The sequence below is a fragment of the Equus caballus genome, chromosome X (genome assembly GCF_041296265.1).
Source record: "Equus caballus isolate H_3958 breed thoroughbred chromosome X, TB-T2T, whole genome shotgun sequence".
Classification (NCBI taxonomy): Eukaryota; Metazoa; Chordata; class Mammalia; order Perissodactyla; family Equidae; genus Equus; species Equus caballus.
In genome coordinates, this window is record NC_091715.1 from 31,375,015 (window position 1) to 31,393,642 (window position 18,628).

Sequence of the window (18,628 nt, forward strand, 5' to 3'; positions counted from 1 at the left end):
TGCTCCACAGTCCACATAGCCACTGAAGTGTGGCATTAATGAAGGTGGGACTGGTCTCTGGGTGCTCCTAAAGGTGCTCTGCGCCCAAAGGCACATGAGAAGCCTGATAATTACCTCCAGGCATGAATTGTAGGCTGTGGAGAGTCATCTGCCTACTACCAGAGCAATCTAGCTTCACCCAAGAGGCTCACATACATTTGTTCTTCTCTTTCAGACCAAGCAAGAAGGAGTGGTAGGCAATATCTAGACACAGGTTTTACTATTAGTAAGAATATTTTAAATGTTTTCTGTGGAGAACAAATCACTTAGGTTTATTGATGACTGTAATGCAATGAAGAAAGAGGGAAGAAGTGATGCAAAGAAAATTAAGCCATCAACAGTGATTGCAAATGGAAAAAAACCCCAACCATTTGGAAGCACAAAATAAAAATCTTTGTTGCTCATTTTGTACCTTCAATTTTTCTAACTTTGGAAGAACTCAGCCTAACATAAAAGAGTACATGGTATCTGCTCCAAAAAACATATCTCATTAACAAATTCTTACTCTACTTGATCTTCCACACCTAAAAGCAAATACTGTTACATATCTACTTTGGAAGTATTGGTCTATATAAGAAATCTTCATTTATAATCTTAACTTATAAGTGACTATTCATTTCAGCAGTTCACCATGGATTTTATTCTCACTAAGAGGATGTCATTTCCATTTGGCCACAATGCATGAAAACATATCTGGACTTAACATTCTCTTTGGCACCGGTTCTTGGGCTTGTCTCAGTGATGAATGCCATTGGTTGCCTTACAGCAAACATTTCTTTTTTCTTACTCCCTACTCAAACCTCAGTTTTGTTTAGCTCCAGCAAACTTTTTCTGTAAAGGGCCAGATAGCAAATATTTTAGGCTCTACAGGGCATGTGTTTTCTGTTATGACTACTTCACTCTTCCATTGTAGTATGAAAGCAGCAATAGACAATATGTAAACAAATGGGTATAGCTGTGTTCCAATAAAACTTTATTTACAAAAACAGATGGTGGGCTGGATTTGGCCCAAGGGCAGTAGTTTTCTGAGCTTTGGTGTCAAAAACAACACCTTGGTTGGTTCTAGCCTTGGAAATAGCTGCATACACCTGAAAGCCTAGATAAGCCATCTCAGGGAGAAGCAGTACATTTAGAATCCAAGAGATAAGATAAGAGTTGGACTAGAAACCATCAGTCAGCTATCAGAGATAGAGCATGGGCTTCTGTCTGGGAGATTAGATGATTTCATAGGCTCCTACCATCTCCAGGAGATTTTTATGCCTCACCTAATCTTAGTAGCTCGTGTGCTGGAACAATTTAAATGTGTTTCGTTGTCTCTATAGAAGAACAGCAAAATGAATCTGGAAGTATAGAAAATACCAAGAAATAGCAGAAAGTTCTGCAAAATTGTGGGGGACAGATTACAAATTCCTTTTCCCGATGAGATAAGAAGTATTGATATCCCCATTTATAGATGGGGAAACTGAAGTGCAAAGTTAAATGACTTGTCCAAGGTCACACAGCTAGTAAGTGGCAGAACTGCGATTTGTAGTCCCACCATCTGGCTCCAGAGCTCCCACTCCACTCTTAAGTCACTTTTAATTTCTGAGTGATATGTCTGTCCTTTCAGGGGGGCCAGAAAAAAAGAGATGGTAAACTATCTAGTGCCTACCTCACACCAGAGAATGTCTTACTCCATTCACAAATGTATCCTCACTTAATCTCCGTCATCCCTCGATATGTACTATTGTAATGTACTATAGCTATAGCAACTGAAACTTGGATTAAATAATTTGCCCAGCTGGTAAACATCAGAGCTGAGGTTCTCCCCTTCCGTATTGCTTCCCTTTCCTCTATGCTGTGATGCTTATGCAATAGCTGCACCTATTCAGATCCTGTTGAAAGCCCACTGACAGCCTTACTAATAGCTGTCAGAAATGGAACGAAACAGAAAACATTTCTTTAGCCTGGTATTTGCTGACAGTTTTGACCTTTAAGCTGTGTAACGTTATCTAAAGTTACTGTGACTTTTATCGAAGCATTGCTCTTACACAATGAAAACTGACAAGAGTTCCTGATGCCGTGCTACTCTTTCTGCTGACTGCAAAGCTAAGTGCAAGTGTATTATGTTTTGTTCCACACAGCTGGTTCAGCTGAGAGGGGCTACTAAGCGAGCCAGAGCTTCGTGTCATCAAGAGACCACAGATCCCAGCCGGGAAACTGCCATTCACCTTCTGGCTTTGTCTTTATGTGGTTGATTTCATCATTTTAGAGCAGGGTTGGGGAGGAAAGAAAAGGAGGGAGAAACAGAAGGGGAAAGTGTCCTCAAATTGGCTATTTGGAATCCTGTAGATAAGCTAAATATTTGGTTCAAATGGATTTGAAGCGATTTCAAGAATTATATATTCAGCCTGGAAGTTAGGGAGCCTGGTAAGTGCCAAGCAATAATATCCTCTTAATACTCTACAAATGTTTGATCTGTGGGGCTGTTTGTTTTTTGCCAAATCTTATCACTACCACTAAGAACAAAATTAGTTTGACCTTCTAAAAAGCTTAAAGATTCACCGTCCCCATAAAACACCGGGAGAGCTATTGAAGTGGACTTATATTTTGGTAAACATTTTGTTCTAATCCTAATAGAATTACCACAAGCTTCTTAATGGATTAACGGAAACTCACAGCATGAGCAATACTGGCTCCCTAATAGAACCCAAACTCTTAATGAGTCACAGAGAAATGAAAAACAAAAAAAATCTGGCTCTGCCTTAAATGAATTTAAAACCTTGGGGGTTTTCCCACCAAAGACCTTACTAATTTTGCTACATACACACATATAGGGAAGCTAACTTATATTTTGATTCTACAGTATTTTCTTCCAAGTAACTTACTTGTAGGGCTCACTGTAGGCACAGGGCCACAGATACTTGATATTTAGGGACATTTCAAACACTGGATTGTCCAAATAAATAAACTTATACTTGCCAGACCATTTTTTTGTTTGAAATAATGTGTATGTATATATATATATATATATATATATTTTTTTTTTCTTCCCCCAGATTCCTCTTTTAGTACCCTTTCTCTTTCTTTGCCTACTTTCTCTGGGCAGAATTGGTGTAGAGAACATGCCCCTAGGCAGCAGGGATTAATTTGCACTCATGTCCAGGAAACTACCATCTCCTTTTACTGTAAATTGAAGGAACACAGAACTATAAAGCCCATGGAATCCACAATATGGCTGAATGTTCGTGGGGTAGGATGTTGGAGCTGGGAAGGTGAGTGAAGAGGACTCACCCCCCCCCCCCCCCCACCAAAGGCAGGTCAGTTCATAAGGGAAGATCTAATTAAGCAAATATCAATTATATTCTTGAGGAAATGGATATTTTATTTCCAAGGAAATATAAGTGACAACTTCAGTAACAAAAATGTCACCTCTATCATTTTAGATTTCAGGCATATGACCATTTTATATTGACAGTTTATATGAATATTCCTATATTAATAAAAGGGTTTAATTGACTTAAATCTGTAATAAGATTAGGCTGACATGCATTTAATAATTTATTATTTCATTGCAGAGTGATTAAGCATAACTGGTAAGCATTTCATGCAAATGTCTAAAGTTAATAAAATTTTACACAGCAAAGGATTTTTTCTGATACATTTTTCATTATAGAGGTAATACAGAAAATTAGAAAATACATATAATATGAATTTTAAAAACTCACTTAGGATACCTCTTCCCAGAGATAGTTCCTACTTTTGTTGAATTTCCTTCTTGTTACTTTTCTGTGTGTGCATATAATTTTCACATAATTGGAACCATATTATACATGAAATTTTGCATCCTCTATTTTTGCTTAACATTATTTAATGAACGTTTTGATATCATTAAAAATTCTTTGGAGGCACCATTTTTTTGGCTGGATAAGCTTCATGACATGGATGTGCAATAGTTTGTTTAACTATTTGTTCTAATTGCCATGAACATCTTTATTCTTAAATCTTCTGTCTTAAATTTTTATTATATTGCGATTCATATTTTGATTTATATTTCCTTTAAATTGAAAATTTGTTTTCCAGAAATGTTGTCTCAATTTTCTCCTCACTAAACTATTCATTATACTACTGCCAAAATAGAAATGATTCTTGTAAATCTTTTTTTATTTTTTATTTTAAAGATTGGCACCTGAGCTAACATCAATTGCCGATCTTTGTTGTTTTTTTTTTTTTTTTTTTTTTTACTTCTTCTCCCCAAAGCCCCCCAGCACATAGTTGTATATTCTAGTTGTGAGTGCCTCTGGTTGTGTTATGTGGGTCTCTGGCTCAGCATGACTTGATGAGTGGTGCCATGTCCGTGCCCAGGACCCTTTCCGGCGAAACTCTGGGCTGCCGAACTGGAGTGTGCAAACTTAACCACTTGGCACGGGGCCGGCACCTATTATTGTAAACTTTAACTAATTTAATAAGGTAATGTCCTCTGTTAATTTGCGTGTATGTGATTATTGGTGTTTTTACATGATTGCTAGCTATTTGTATTTCCTCTTCTGTGAATTTTTTATTCACACAATTTGTCTATTTACTATTGGTGTTAGTGTTGTTTCAATATTAATTTGTATGAATTCCTTTTGTCGTATATTTGGGAAATACATTTCTAAGATTCAGCAAAAACTCATTGAGTACTTATGCACAAGGCATAGGAGATGGAGACGATCTAATTTCCAATTTAACAGAAGCAAAACTGCATTTTCTTAGATTGTGCAAAGTCTCCACTTTCACATTGACGCGAATCAAATTGATGTATTGATGTATTCTTTGTGTAGAATATAAATAATTTACCTCTTTGACAGACTCTTTATACAGTTAGTATTTTTTTATTTTTTATTTTTATTTTTTATTTATTTATTTTTTTAAAGATTTTTATTTTTTCCTTTTTCTCCCCAAAGCCCCCCGGTACATAGTTGTATATTCTTCGTTGTGGGTCCTTCTAGTTGTGGCACGTGAGACGCCACCTCAGCATGGTTTGATGAGCAGTGCCACCTCCGCGCCCAGGATTCAAACCAACGAAACACTGGGCCGCCTGCAGCAGAGCGCGCGAACTTAACCACTCGGCCATGGGGCCAGCCCCTATACAGTTAGTATTTTAAAGCTGGGATTTGCATTCTCCTCTACTTCTGTAATAGCATCCATGCTATTTATGGGTGTAGAAATTAGGGTAGGTTCAGCTCTGAGTGTCAAAAAATCAAAATAATAGTAGCTTAAGTAAGACAGAGGTTTATTTCTTTTTCTTTCTTTTTATTTTTTGCCTAGATAAAGTCACGAGTAAGGCAACTCAGGGCTGGTAATGGTGGTTCCATGCTCATTAGAGGCCCAGGGTCCTTCTAACTGGTTGCTCTGCCATCTTCAACTTGGGCTAACACCTGTTAAAGTAGAAAATTATTCTGACACTTATTAAATGATAAGGAAGAATTTACTCAGGACTATTGCAATAGATTTCAAGACTATCCCCCCAAAATTAAAAACAAACAAAAGACTATGGCAGTAGGGGAGAGAAATCGAACTCAACTCCAAATACAGCAAAGGCACCTGGAGATTTATAGCCAACGATTAGAGTGAGGAGGTCAATGAATGGAAAATTACTAAGAGGAGACATTCATGGTAGGATTCTTACCAAATTGACTTAACAGAATTCTTATTAAGGTCAGGCCAGGATGATAGCAGATATCAAGGGTGGGAGAATTCTCGCTAAACTGATTTAGCAGGATTCTTACTAAATCTGGGCTATGCAGGCTGAAGAGAGGGCCCAATGATGAGGTCTTGTCAAAAAGAGACCCCAGAGGACCCTATCTAAAGTTTGGTCAAGGAGAGAGTCTTAGTCACGCCTCATAATCCAAGATGGTTGCTCCAGCTCCTGTCATACTGTCCTCATTCCAGTCATCAGGGAAAAGGGCAAAGGGCAGAAAAAAGGACAGGTTCCCTTCCCTTAAAAACATTTTTGAGGAGTTTCACAGATGACCTTGCTTACACTGCGTAGGCTGGAAGGTAGTCACATGGCCATACTTAGGTGCAAGGGAGCTTGCATATTTAACTGGGAAATGTAGTCTTTATTCTGGGTGGCCATGTGAGTAACTCACATTTGGGAGTTTTATTGGTATGAAAGAGTAAAAAGGAATATTGGGAGACAACCGGCAACCTGAGAAAATGAGTGTAATTAAGATCATGCATCTTATGGATCAGATTTGTTTATTGCTCAGCACAAATCTCACCTTCCTTTTTATGGAATCTGAGAGCAATTAATTGTCAGGGATGATTTTCAATGAAGCACATAAGAAAAAAACACAGCACATAAACATTTATATTCATCCTCAGTGAATTCCAAAGAAATGGTGACTTGACATTTCGTGTACCCTATATTTATGCTGATAACTAGGAAAATTGCTGGAAGTGTGTTTTGTAGTAGTAATTTTTATATATGAAAATATGAGTGCCCATAAGCATCACCTAAAGAGGTAAAACAGGAAAAATTAGGTACTGATAACTGTCTTTGCTGAGGATATAGCTCCTTCCTTGCTGCATTTAAAATAATTTAGTTTATACAAATTCAATTTAGAGACATTTTAGAAATAAATTTCAGCTGTATGTTTATAAAAATTAAAACGAGTATGTGCCTGTATTCAGCAGCAGAAGTAGTTTTGAAAAATTTTTCAAGGGCAATATGTCCCCTTTAAATTATCTTTTTTTGTGTGTGAGTGTCCAATTTCCTCCCATCAAGTCAATTTTGTGCTTGCATTATCATAGCAGTAATCTTTGAAAAGCCCAGTATTTTATCCTTGTTTTTTTTTTTTAAAGACATGCAGCTTTACTATTTCTTGTACTGATTCTGTCACCACCTCCTCCTTTTATGAGTAATTTACCATATTGATAACAGGACCTTCTATTTTTGATACTTAAGAAAGGTATCCTTTGGGTTTCAGATTACTAAGACACATCCTTGTTCCTTGTGAGGCCAGGAAGTTGAGACGATAGTTATTTCAAGATATCCCCAGGTGGAAAACTTGGTTTGCTAATTACATATGAGATAAATTTCTGCTGTTTTTAAGACTACATTAATAAATAATTGTTCACATAACTTTAATTTATTTTTATTATTTTTTTTGTTCACGTGACTTTGTGAGATCTCCTGGTATATTTCTATGAGCCAAGTGTTCTACTGCCAGGAAGTGCATGGTGTCATCTGCAGACATGAAGATTTCACAATGTTCTCTTTCCTCAAGACAATTTCTAAACACATTAAATTGGCACAATTCGCAAGATTTCTTTATCTAGACAAGTATTCTTTCAATCTTGTTGCTTATTACTTTCTCTGAAGTAGCTTTCTATGTAAGTGAAACGTTCCCCCAATTCTCAGGTGGTCTTGATTCTTTTTAATAGCCTTTCATTTGAAAACTAATCAAAAGCATTATAAAGTTTATTAGGACCAGAGCGGTGTTTGTTAAAGAACAGCTCTGTTGGGGAATGTTTGTCATGAGAGAGTGTGTGGTAAGAGGCTACTTGGGCAGACACCATTTAGTAGAAAAAGCAAAGCAGGCAGAAGAAACTCTTTATGTTTACTGAGGCTTAACTTTGAGAGTGCTCAGCATGGCTTTGCACAACTAGGAAAGACATAGCAGTCATTAATAAATACAATGTCCTAGGGCCTGCCCTGTGGCTGAGTGGTTAAGTTCACGCACTCTGCTTTGGCAGCCCAGGGTTTTGCCTGTTCAGATCCTGGGTGTGGACCTAGAACTGCTCATCAGGCCGTGCTGGAGTGGCGTCCCACATAGCACAACCAGAGAGACCTACAACTACAATATACAACTATGTACTGGGGGCTTTGGGAAGAAGGAGGAGGAAGAGGAGGGGAAGGGAAGGGGGAGGTGGAGGCGGAGATGGAAAAAGATTGGCAACAGGTATTAGCTCAGGGCAAATCTTTAAATAAATAAATAAGTACAGTGTCCTTTCTGAGCAAAAATATTTTAGTAGATTGAGAGCCAACAAGAGGAGCCTGGTGTGGGGGAGGAGTGCAGATTTTGGAATATAAAATTCTGGATCTGAATCCTGACTATACCACTTAATAGTCCTTTGAACCACAGCAAGTTTCCGCTTAGAGATGCCACTTTCTTATGTATAAAATGGGAATCATAATGTCTTTCTCATGGGTTATTGTCAAAGTTTAATAGCATTGGGGGCCGGCCTGGTGGTGTAGTTGTTAAGTTTGCATGTTCCACTTCGGTGGCCCAGGATTTGCAGGTCCGGATCCTAGGAGCAGACCTACACACCGCTCATCAAGTCACGCTGTGGTGGCATCCCACATACAAAATGGAGGAACATTGGCACAGATGTTAGCTCAGGGACAATCTTCCTCACCAAAAAAAGAGGCAAGGTGGCAAAATGCCAAAAAGTTTAATAGCATGACATGTAAAACAGAGCGCCTGTCATTATTGTAGCTAAGTGTTATGATTGTGGTTAGGTTTTAATAATAGGTTCTGTATACAGAAGCTATAATTAAAATGAAAAAGTAATATTTTTATATTCAGAGTACAGTAAGGTCTGCTCACCCCTGGATTTTCCTTAGACAAATATGAACAGCCCCAGTGTCGATGGCATTGCCTCTGGATGTGAGCAAAAGATGGGAGTGCTAGGAGGTGTGCAGCCATTGGCATCAAGTTGCTGTGACATTATTCTGCCTGCATATATTTGAGCGATTTTTGTCTCGTTTCGGGTTTGACAGTATTTTTTGTCAGTCACCATGGTTTTGTTCTCTTAAAGGAATATGAAACTCTGCCTCTAGATAAGGTTTTAGCTTGCAGGCATTGTAGCAGAGGCTGAAGCAGAACCTGGTAGCATCATCTCTGCAAGTGGGCAATAATAAAAAGAGCTAATATTTACTGAGTTCTTACTGTGTTCGTTGGGAAATAGCTTTGGCTGTGGGTGACAAAGACATATTATAATAATGGCTTAAACAAGATGGAAATACATTGCTCTCTAATGGAAAAGTCTGGGTTGGTTGGCAGCTTTGTGATATTGTTATACTGGCTCCATCATACTGCTTTTGTGATAGTATTATACTGGCTCCATCTGGGTGCTTTGGTTGTTCCGCCGTGTTGAGAGTTTAGCTCTTGGTCCAAGATGGTTCACTCCTGTGTTCTCATCCTAGCCTCTGGGAAAGAGGAAGGGTTCAAGGGAAATAGATACCCCTTTCCCAGTAGGGGCATAACCTAGAGGTTGCCTATATCATTTCTGATCACGTCATATTGGCCAACATTTAGTCTCATGACAAAACCTAACTGCAAGGAACACTGGGAAATGTAATCTGAGGGGTCATGAGCCTAGTTAGACATTCTACTAAGAGAGAAGGGGAGAACCAGTGTTGGGAGACATATGCCAGAATTGTCTGTTTCACAATTACTATGCATCAAGCTGTACTTAACACTACTTAACGCTCACAACAAACCTATGAGGTTGTAACTATTATGATTTTTCTTTTACAGAGGCAGTATTTTGAGACAGAGAGTTTAAGTCTCCTTAAGTCTTGACGCACAGAGAGGTTAAGTATTTTTCTTGCAGTCTCAAAGGAAGTAAGTGTAAGGCCAGGATTTGAACCCAGGCAGTCTGACTCCAGAGCCCTATGCTCTCGGCCACCGTAGAGTCTCCACTTGCTCATTATCTGTTTTGAGCCTTCATGTGCTCTGCTAGATGAGATTGGGGATTATTTAAAGACATCAAGGAATCAAAGATACTTTGTGAATTGTTATCTATGGCTTCCTCTTCCAGGCAGCTAATTGCTTCCCTTATTCCTACCTTATTTGGTGCCAAATCGTGTTCAGCACAATTGGATCTAGACAGGGTAACACAAGAAAACTAATGCCACACAAATGTGACAGGAATTTTAATGAAAGCAATCCCTGATTTGAAAGGAATGTGTCTATGCAATGGTAAAGCAAGCAGTCTTTGTCATGCATTTAACATTTTTGATGATGGGATAGAAAAAAATGAAGTCAATGTATCACCAGGATATAGAAATGAAATGATTCTATCATTCAACTATAATCGAGCTAAGTCGTCTTTTCAGTCTTTAAGATTCCAACTACATATAGGTCATCAATTCACATGTTAATGTGAACGCGTCTGTGTAGCAACAAGGAAACCTGAAGAATAAAGAATAAACTGACATTTTAAAATGCAAGAGCATCCAGAGTTTACCTCAAATGAAGAATTGGTGTTAGCTGGAATTAAATGTCTTCAACAGCTGTTTTTCCTTTTTCCTTGTATTCATGAGTTTTTAACAGTTGATTTTGGGCCATATTTATCTCTACTACACTTTTTCATCCATCTCCCATACTTTTTGCTTCTCTTCAGACAAAAGCAAATAGAGGAAATGGTTAGATTTGTCATATTTTCAAGAATTACAACACTTTTGCTTTCTGAACGAAAGTGTAAGAATGAGGTTAAGGAAGATGGAAAAAGTTCTGGAAATCCTTACCAAGGAATTGAGAGCAATCTGTAGCTTTCTCAGGCTTGCATTAGTTTTTCGAAGTGTATTTGATCTCCATTTTAGCCAATTTTGACTTATTCTTAGCACATCCAACATTGTACATTTTTTCCCTTCTCATTCTCTTTTCAGTTATGATGGCTTCATATTGTAAAGGCCTCTATAATTCACAGAGCACACTACCACACTTCATTGCCTCTGGCTCTCACAAATACCCTCAGAGGAAGATAGAAAGGAATTATCTTCACTTTGAAGTTTAAGTAACTGAGGCCCAGAGGTTAACTGGAATCTATTCCACCATTACTATGCATCAAGCGGCACTTAACACTTTACTTAATGCTCACAATAACGTTATCTTAACTGGAATGCCCAGTGATACTTCGTAAGCAGCATGGCTAAGCTTTCCTTCCTTCCTTTCCTCTTTCTTTCTCTGTAACTGACTAGCTTTTGCTTATGCCTTCTTTTATTCGTTCAATTAAATGATATCTATTATGTCCCGGGCACTGTTTATGTGCTGCAAAATGCAAAGCTGAACAAAACGGAGATAGTCTTGCCCTCCTAGAGATTATAGGAGTTGGCAAGACAAACATTAAACCCATAAAAACAGCCAAATAAATGTACAAGACAAACATTAAACCCATAAAAACAGCCAAATAGATGTACAAATAACACAGCCATATAAATTAAAAATTATGGTAAGTGCTGAGGAAGAAGAACACAGCTCTATGAGTGAGAATAAGATGGGAATCTGCTGTAGATTTGGTGATCAGAGAAACTCTCTGGGGAAGCAGCAGTAAAGCTGAAATAAAAAGGATATGTGGAAGCCAGCCCGATGAAGAACTAGGCTGTATCCGTCAGGATAGGCTAAGTGATGCTGCGGTAACAGCCCCAAATTCTTAGTGGCTTAAAATAATGAAGGTTTATTTCTCTCTCATGCTACATGTCCGTGATAGGATGGCTGGGAACTCTGTTTCATGGCATCCTCAGACCAGGACCCAGACTTACAGAGCAGAACTATTTGGCACATTGCTATTCTCCATGCAAAGAAAAGAGTATGTGGTAAACCATGCACTTGCTCTTAAAGCATTTACCTGGAATCACATACCACATTTCATGGGCCAATATGAGTCACATGACCACATCTGATGTCAAGAGGGCAGGGATGTGTGGTCCCAACTTGTTCCACCTTCCCAGCCTCCTTTGCGGCCAGTATTGGTGATGTGACACTGTGAGGTCAGGGAAACCTAAGGAGAAGTCTAATGGGAGGACTTCTGAGTCCATTTTTGCTTTTCTGTTGAGAGACAGGTGCAACTGACACCTCTTCCCCCTTCTTTCTGCCTTAATGTAGATGCTGTGCTGGGGTTGTCTAGCCATTTTGCATAAGAATGATAAGCCACATCTTGAAGATAGGGGACCATCAGGATGAAAGAATGAAAGGAATCCTTAATTACCTGATTTTGCAGCTGAACTAATGCAAGCAGCTGCCTAATTCTGGATTTCTTGTTACGTGGGGAAAAAATTAAACCAATATTTTAAGCCTGGTAATTGGAACCAGAAACATTTCTAGCTTATGTGGATGAGAGAGATGAACAGGTACTGTACTTAGCCCAGAAACTCACCTTTTTCAGACACTTTCCTGAGACTAGGCCAGCAATGCAGGAACCAAATGAGGTCCACCTTGATTTGTAAGTGCTGGCTAGTAAAGCAGAGAAAAGAGACATCTCCCATCCTTTTCCTCTCTCCTAGTTCCCTATGCTTCCCTTTCTGCTTGGTACTAATTCTCCAATTGCACACTTTCTTTTCCTTGTTGCAATTACCCTCCTGTTACCCTTTCTCCTCTTCGTGAGTGTCTGAAAACAGCTGTGTCCACTTAATGTGAATTATCCTAGGCGTGATTGAATTAGGCCAATTTGTAAGAGAGATTTGAAAAATCAGTAAGCTGCTTAATATTTTGTGCCAGCCTAGGGAATTCTTCCCAGCTTTTCCCACGTGTCTCAGAGATAGCTCTCAGAATATGTGAAACAGTTAGCACCAATTGCCTTAGAAGTTCCCCAACCAGTGTGTTTGGACCTTTAAATTCTTGCTTTCCTGTGGCCTGATTTATACAGAGCCCCAAGTCTTTTCAGACTCTAGCACTGTGAACTAGGTGCAACTTGATTGCTAAGTCAGTCCTGTCAGTACAGCACAAAAAGATGCAATATAAATATTTGACTTTATGGCTGTAATTTCTTCAAGTGGTCTCGCCCTCTCTACTTTAAGGAGCTGCTAAGTGGTTAAACTTCAGGCACCTGATCATAGAAATGTTTTCCAGAAGAGAATTTGCCTCTGAAATATGCTGGAATACCCTGTTTTCTCAGTTTATTACTCTTTGGCCCAGCAGCCTACTGGAATAGGACTGCTGTCTAGGATTGCTATCTTTGTTCTACTCATTTTGATCACTTTGTTTCTTTATCATTGTTGCATGAGTTGTTATAAATTTTTAACAGGCAACATTTTCTTTATCCTGTGCTCTGAGGTATTCAAATGTCTGTTGTGATTCTCCAAATAATACAATTGGGGTCTTCAAATGAGAACTCGTTCTGTTATTTGAAAGCTTGCAGCTTTTACAAGTTTTCAAAAGTAAATTGTGTGGAGCTTTTCTTACACTCAATTTCATGAGCCGGTTGCTCATGAAAATACAGGACAGAAGGTTCTTTGTAAGCTCTAAATCAGGGATTAGGAAAACATGTGTTGTGGATTTTTGTCATTTGTATTTAGAAGGATAAGAAAGCGAGGACTTAAGAGTGCTCTGTATGGCTGCCTGTTGCAAAACGTGCATCATTTTACGTCATTTGTCCTCTTCTTGACTAACATCAATGATAATAGGAATCCTTAGGTGTCCTGTTTTGACTCATGTTCGCCTCTGAATACCAGAATGCCTAGCACACAGTAGGCACTCAATAGATGCTCATTGGATGAATGAAGGAGACAATTAATCAAAAGTTTGGAAACCTTAGTCCTCACTTTTTAAATTCTCCATTTATGAATCTCACATTAAGATAGGAAATAAAAGACCTGGTTTCTGGTTTTATCTATACTGCTTACTGTCTTTAAAGTGAGAGTCATAATACATCACAAGTTAGTTTGAAGACCCAAAAGAGATAATAAATAGTAATAAAAACATTTAAGTATCTTATAATCTAGCATGAAATTGGATCCTGAGCAGTATGTACGAGAAACTATGTTCCTGCCTTTGAGGAGAGGCTGGTCCAGTTGGGTGTAACTATGCACAGCACCACAAATGTAAAAGGAGATGGCATGAGATGTGTGGGATGATTCTGCGATGTTTATTTTTTCTGGAACATAGAAATGTCGTGTTGAAGAAGGGATTGGAGATGGATAACATAAAGGAATGGCATGTCTGTGAAGCATTTAAGCAGGAATGAACCTGTTTTCTACAGTAGTGTTTTCCAAATTTGGCAGTATATTAGAATAAATAGGAAAGCTTTAAAAAATATCATTGTGTAGGCCGCATTCCAAACTAATTACATCCGAATCTGTGGGGGTGAGACTTGGGAATCACTATTTTTTAAAATCTTCCCGGGTGATTCCAGCGTATAGCCAAATTTGAGAACAAATGTTCTAAAAAAACCTTTGTTTTTCAAACTCTAATCACCTGGAGATTTTGTGAAAATGCAGAATCTGATCCAGTAGGTCTCAGGTGGGGCCTAAGATTCTGCATTTCTAGCAAACTCTCAAATGATGCTGCTGTTCCTAGAACAAGGACCACACTTTGAATAGCTATTTTCTTAAGGTGTGTATAAATAGATTACATATCAGGTAGTTTAAGAAGGGACATGGAAATAGCATTTATTTAGTACCTATGTGCCAGGAACCATGCTGGTAACTTTACATATATTTATCTCATTTAATCTTAAAAAGTCATCTAAGAATATTATTATTCTTATTTTTAGAAAAAGAGTATTATTCCATTTGGACTAAGATTAAGTGGATAAATCATTGCCTAAGATTGGACAGCTAATTCATGATGGAACCTAGATTCAAACATGGCGATGTCTGACAGCAAAGCCCATAGGTCAGTGGAAATCGTTGGAAACCCTCAAGTGCTAAGCAGAAGCATTTGGATGCTGAAATGGCAGTCAATGTGTTTGTAGTAAATTCCTCATTCGATCACTTAAGGAAAGTTCCCATATTGCCAAGTTTGATTTCACACTCTTGCCTCACGTAGTACATCTAGGCAAGTGAATAACATGCTGTTGTGCATACCTCTAGACTGCCGTTGTACTCCAGTGTTATGGTGTCAAAGATATCCTGGAGAAATTAGAGTAGAAGGTGAATAAATACTAATAGCAAAGTCCTAGAACTAGTGGAGAATGTCAAAATTCAAAGTTAAAAAACATTGTATTTTTCAACTACTCATGTCAAAGGATTGTGGATCGTAGAGGGAGAAATTGTGTTTTCTGAAAGCATTTGGCTCTGACTCCTTGGTTCTTTCAAATATTCTCCCGAATGAAAACCATCCCTTGAATAAAGATAGCTCTGCTCCTCTGTTGTTTTTTTATCAAGCGATTTTTTTCTCTCCTTCCAGGAAGCTGAAAAATGAACTCTTAGAAGCAAAACGTAGAAGTGGGAAGACTCAACAAGAGGGCAGCAGAGTCTGTGTTCACTGCCACAGACATCTGGGCTTAATATTTGACCGGGGAGACCCGTGCCAGGCCTGTTCGCTGAGAGTGTGCAACGAGTGTCGGGTCTCAGGACTTGATGGCAGCTGGAAGTGCACTGTCTGTGCCAAAGTCGCGTGAGTTTCTTGCCTTTGCGTGGAAAGCCAGATTTGATGGCTGAAGGGATTGGAGTGGGGAAAGAAAAAAGCGTACTTAAAATTTACGGATAGAAATGGGATTAAAAGTATAGCCCAACCACAGGCTCAACAATGCCTTGGCAGGGCTCTGGGGGGTGTGTATGTGTGTGTGTGTGTGTTTGTGTGTGAGAGAGATATAAACAAAGACAGAGAGAACAGTGTTTTTATTTTTAAAAACTATAAAACATAGTAAAATGGGAAGCCTTACAGAACGAGGGCTCTTTCTGTGTTTGAAAACTACCCACAAGCTTTCTTCTTTTAGAGCCCCACTTGGCTCCACATGGCTTCTCAGAAGGCAGACAATTCCTCTGAGACATTCTTAAACATTTGGAGTGACTGGCATGATGAGTATGAAATATCCAGCCTGCTCTCCACAGCAGCCGAGGAGCAAAGCTGGAGTAGTTCCTGAATTTCCTCTAAACCTAGTTCTTGAGAAAGGGCAAAGGGCGAGAACCTTCTCACTCACCTCTATGTGTAGCCTGTGGGAACCTAGTGGCCATGGGTTTCACTCTGCCAACTTGGGTGCAAATCAAGAATCATTGTTTTGTAAGTTCGGTTAAATTGGAGTCTAAGCATGATAGGGTCTCCACTATGCCTGGGGCCTACCAAACTTCATCCTTTTGAGAAATCTCCCCCTGGATCAACTAGTATGTTTTCAAGATCTCTTCATCTCTTCTACTCTAGGAGGTGCCTAATAATCTCATCTCAAGGCAAATTTGGGTTGATCTCTCTTTCCTGTGGTTGACATGGGGGATGCTAGCATCACTTCAGGTTGGTTCGTTTGGTTGGTTGGGTTTAGTTTGTCTTTCACCCTCACAAACTCATCCTCTTATAGGAGTTAAGAGGCTATCTTAGGAGAAACAGTGAATAGTTTAGTAGTAAGAGTGAATGACCTTCCATTTCCAACTGGTCTGAATGAGTACTACTGTGTTCTCTCGAGGACTCCTATAGTCAGTGATTGCATGATTTAACCAATGTTATTTTTCCTGTACTTTTTCGTAAAAGTGATACTGAACTGAGTAATTCATATTATGTTTCAACACTGGATTGAGATAAGCAGTTCTAAATAAATGAACCACTTAAGTTGTTGTCTTACTTTCTTTGGATACATTACTTTGATTTGCTTAAGCAACCATCGTCAGTTCTTTGTCCCACATACATAAATTCCTTTTAGTACTTCTTTCCAATAATTAGCAAACATCCTTTGCCATATCTGGGGGAATGAAGACTGATGGAATCATTGATATATGGGTTGCAAACATAGCCTTTGTCTGTATTTGTATTCATTTTCTAAACTGAGTTTAGTCATCTGCAAATCAGGATGCAAAAATAATGCTGGATATCTTCTTATTTTTTCCCATGAAATAAAATTATTTACTTTGGATATTTCTCCATATACCTATCCAGAAATAGTATCAACAATGCATTTTGCTTTCTACTTAAAAGTCACACGATACATCTGTGACTCAAGTAAGTAATGTAAAAGTTGCTATTTTAGACCCTGGACACTTAGAAAGTTTGTCTCACTGTGGAGTAATGGGTTTCTCCAATTCTCCCCTTAATTTGGCATTTCAGAGTTGGATATAAAAGCTCTTCCAATATAGTCAAATAATGAGTCACAGAGGAAATAATAAATTAATGGACAGAATTTCCTCAATTTTAATTTTGCAGGAGCATTTGTCCTTCTCAGCTGTTAGTGACCACTAGAAGACAACAAATCGAATTAACGAGAAGCAAAGAAATAGAAATAGAAAAACTTGGAAGGAGACTAGCATCTTTGTTTTTTTGTAGACACATGTGCACATGGCCTTTTGTTTTTATCTAGAGTCAACTTACACAAAATGACATGCACATACATACACAAGTAACAAGTGTACAACAAGATTTCTCAATTTCAGCATTACCAGTATTTTGGGCAATATGATTCTTTCTTGGGGAAGGAGGGACTGTCCTTTGCACTGTAGAATGTTTAGCAGCATCCCTGGCCTCTATGGTCGTACCCATCCCTGTTTCTAGTTGTGACGGTGAAAAATTTCTCCAGACATTGCTAAATGTTCCCTGAGGAGCAAAAGTCGCCCCTGGTTGAGAAGCACTGGTGTACAGCTTGGCTAATGATCACAATTTCTATGTAACGATCACTCAGGTGAAGAAATAGAACATTACTAACACCCCAGAAGCCTTTCTCGTTCCTCCTGCCAATCACCACTCCCTTGAAACTCCCCAAATAGGACCACTATCCTGTTAACACCATAGTTTGGCTTTGACGTTTTTATACTTTATATAAATTGAATCATACAGTATGTGTTTGTTTATAACTTCTTTTGGATAACATATTTGTGAGACATCCATTTCTGTTGCATATAGCAACCATCTTTTCATTTTCATTGTTTTATGATATTACTTTTTATAAACATATAAAGATTTATATACCATTCTATCTCTGGATATCTGGGATGTTTTCAGTTTTTACCTCCTACAAATAATGTTATTATAAATATTCTTGTGCATGTCTCTTGGTGCACATGAGTATATATGTCTGTTGGATGTATACATAGGAGTAAAATTGCTGGGTCAGAGTATACGGATATGTCCAGTTTCGGTAGATGATGCCGAATAGGTTTCCAAAGTGGACATGCCAAGTTACCCTCTCACCAGCAAGGCCTGAGCATTGCAGTTGCTTTACATTTTTACCAACACTGTTTTTTTCCCATTTTTGTAATTTTACTGGGTGTGGAGTGGATTTAACTTGCCTTTTCTGTATTAAGGAAAATGAGAATATTTTCATATGTTTATTGACCATTTCAGTATCCCTTTTTGTGAAGTCTAGTTTAGGTCACTTGCCTATTTTTCTATTGGATTGTGTGTCTTTTACTAATCAAAGGAGATCTTTGTGTATTCTGCAGACAAATCATGTTGGTTACTCGTGTTGCAGATGCTTTCTTTTACCTTCTGACTTGCCTTTTCCTTCTCTTACTGGTGCTGTGTGATGAACAGAAACCTCTAATTTTTAGTAACTCAATTTGTTTGTATTTTCCTGTATAAGTGGGATTTTTTTTTCTGTATTCTGTTAAAGAAAACTTTCCCTAACTCCTAAAACATGAAAATATTCTCCTGTGTGATCCTCTATAATTATTGTTTTAACTTTTGCCTTTAGATTTAAAATCTACCTGGAACTGATTTTTGTGTGTGCTGAGTTAGGGGTTCATTTTTTTAAAGTATAG

General features: G+C 38.3%; 1 protein-coding gene across 8 annotated transcripts in view; it reads left to right on the forward strand.

The window, feature by feature from the left end:
• Window positions 1–18,628, forward strand: part of SYTL5 (synaptotagmin like 5) — a 277,903-nt gene that overhangs the window by 124,538 nt on the left and 134,737 nt on the right. For all 8 annotated transcript variants that reach the window (XM_070257790.1, XM_070257791.1, XM_070257792.1 and 5 more), the window contains exon 3: window positions 15,138–15,347. In XM_070257790.1, coding sequence (XP_070113891.1) covers window positions 15,138–15,347 — 210 coding nt within the window. The remainder of the gene's footprint in view (window positions 1–15,137; window positions 15,348–18,628) is intronic.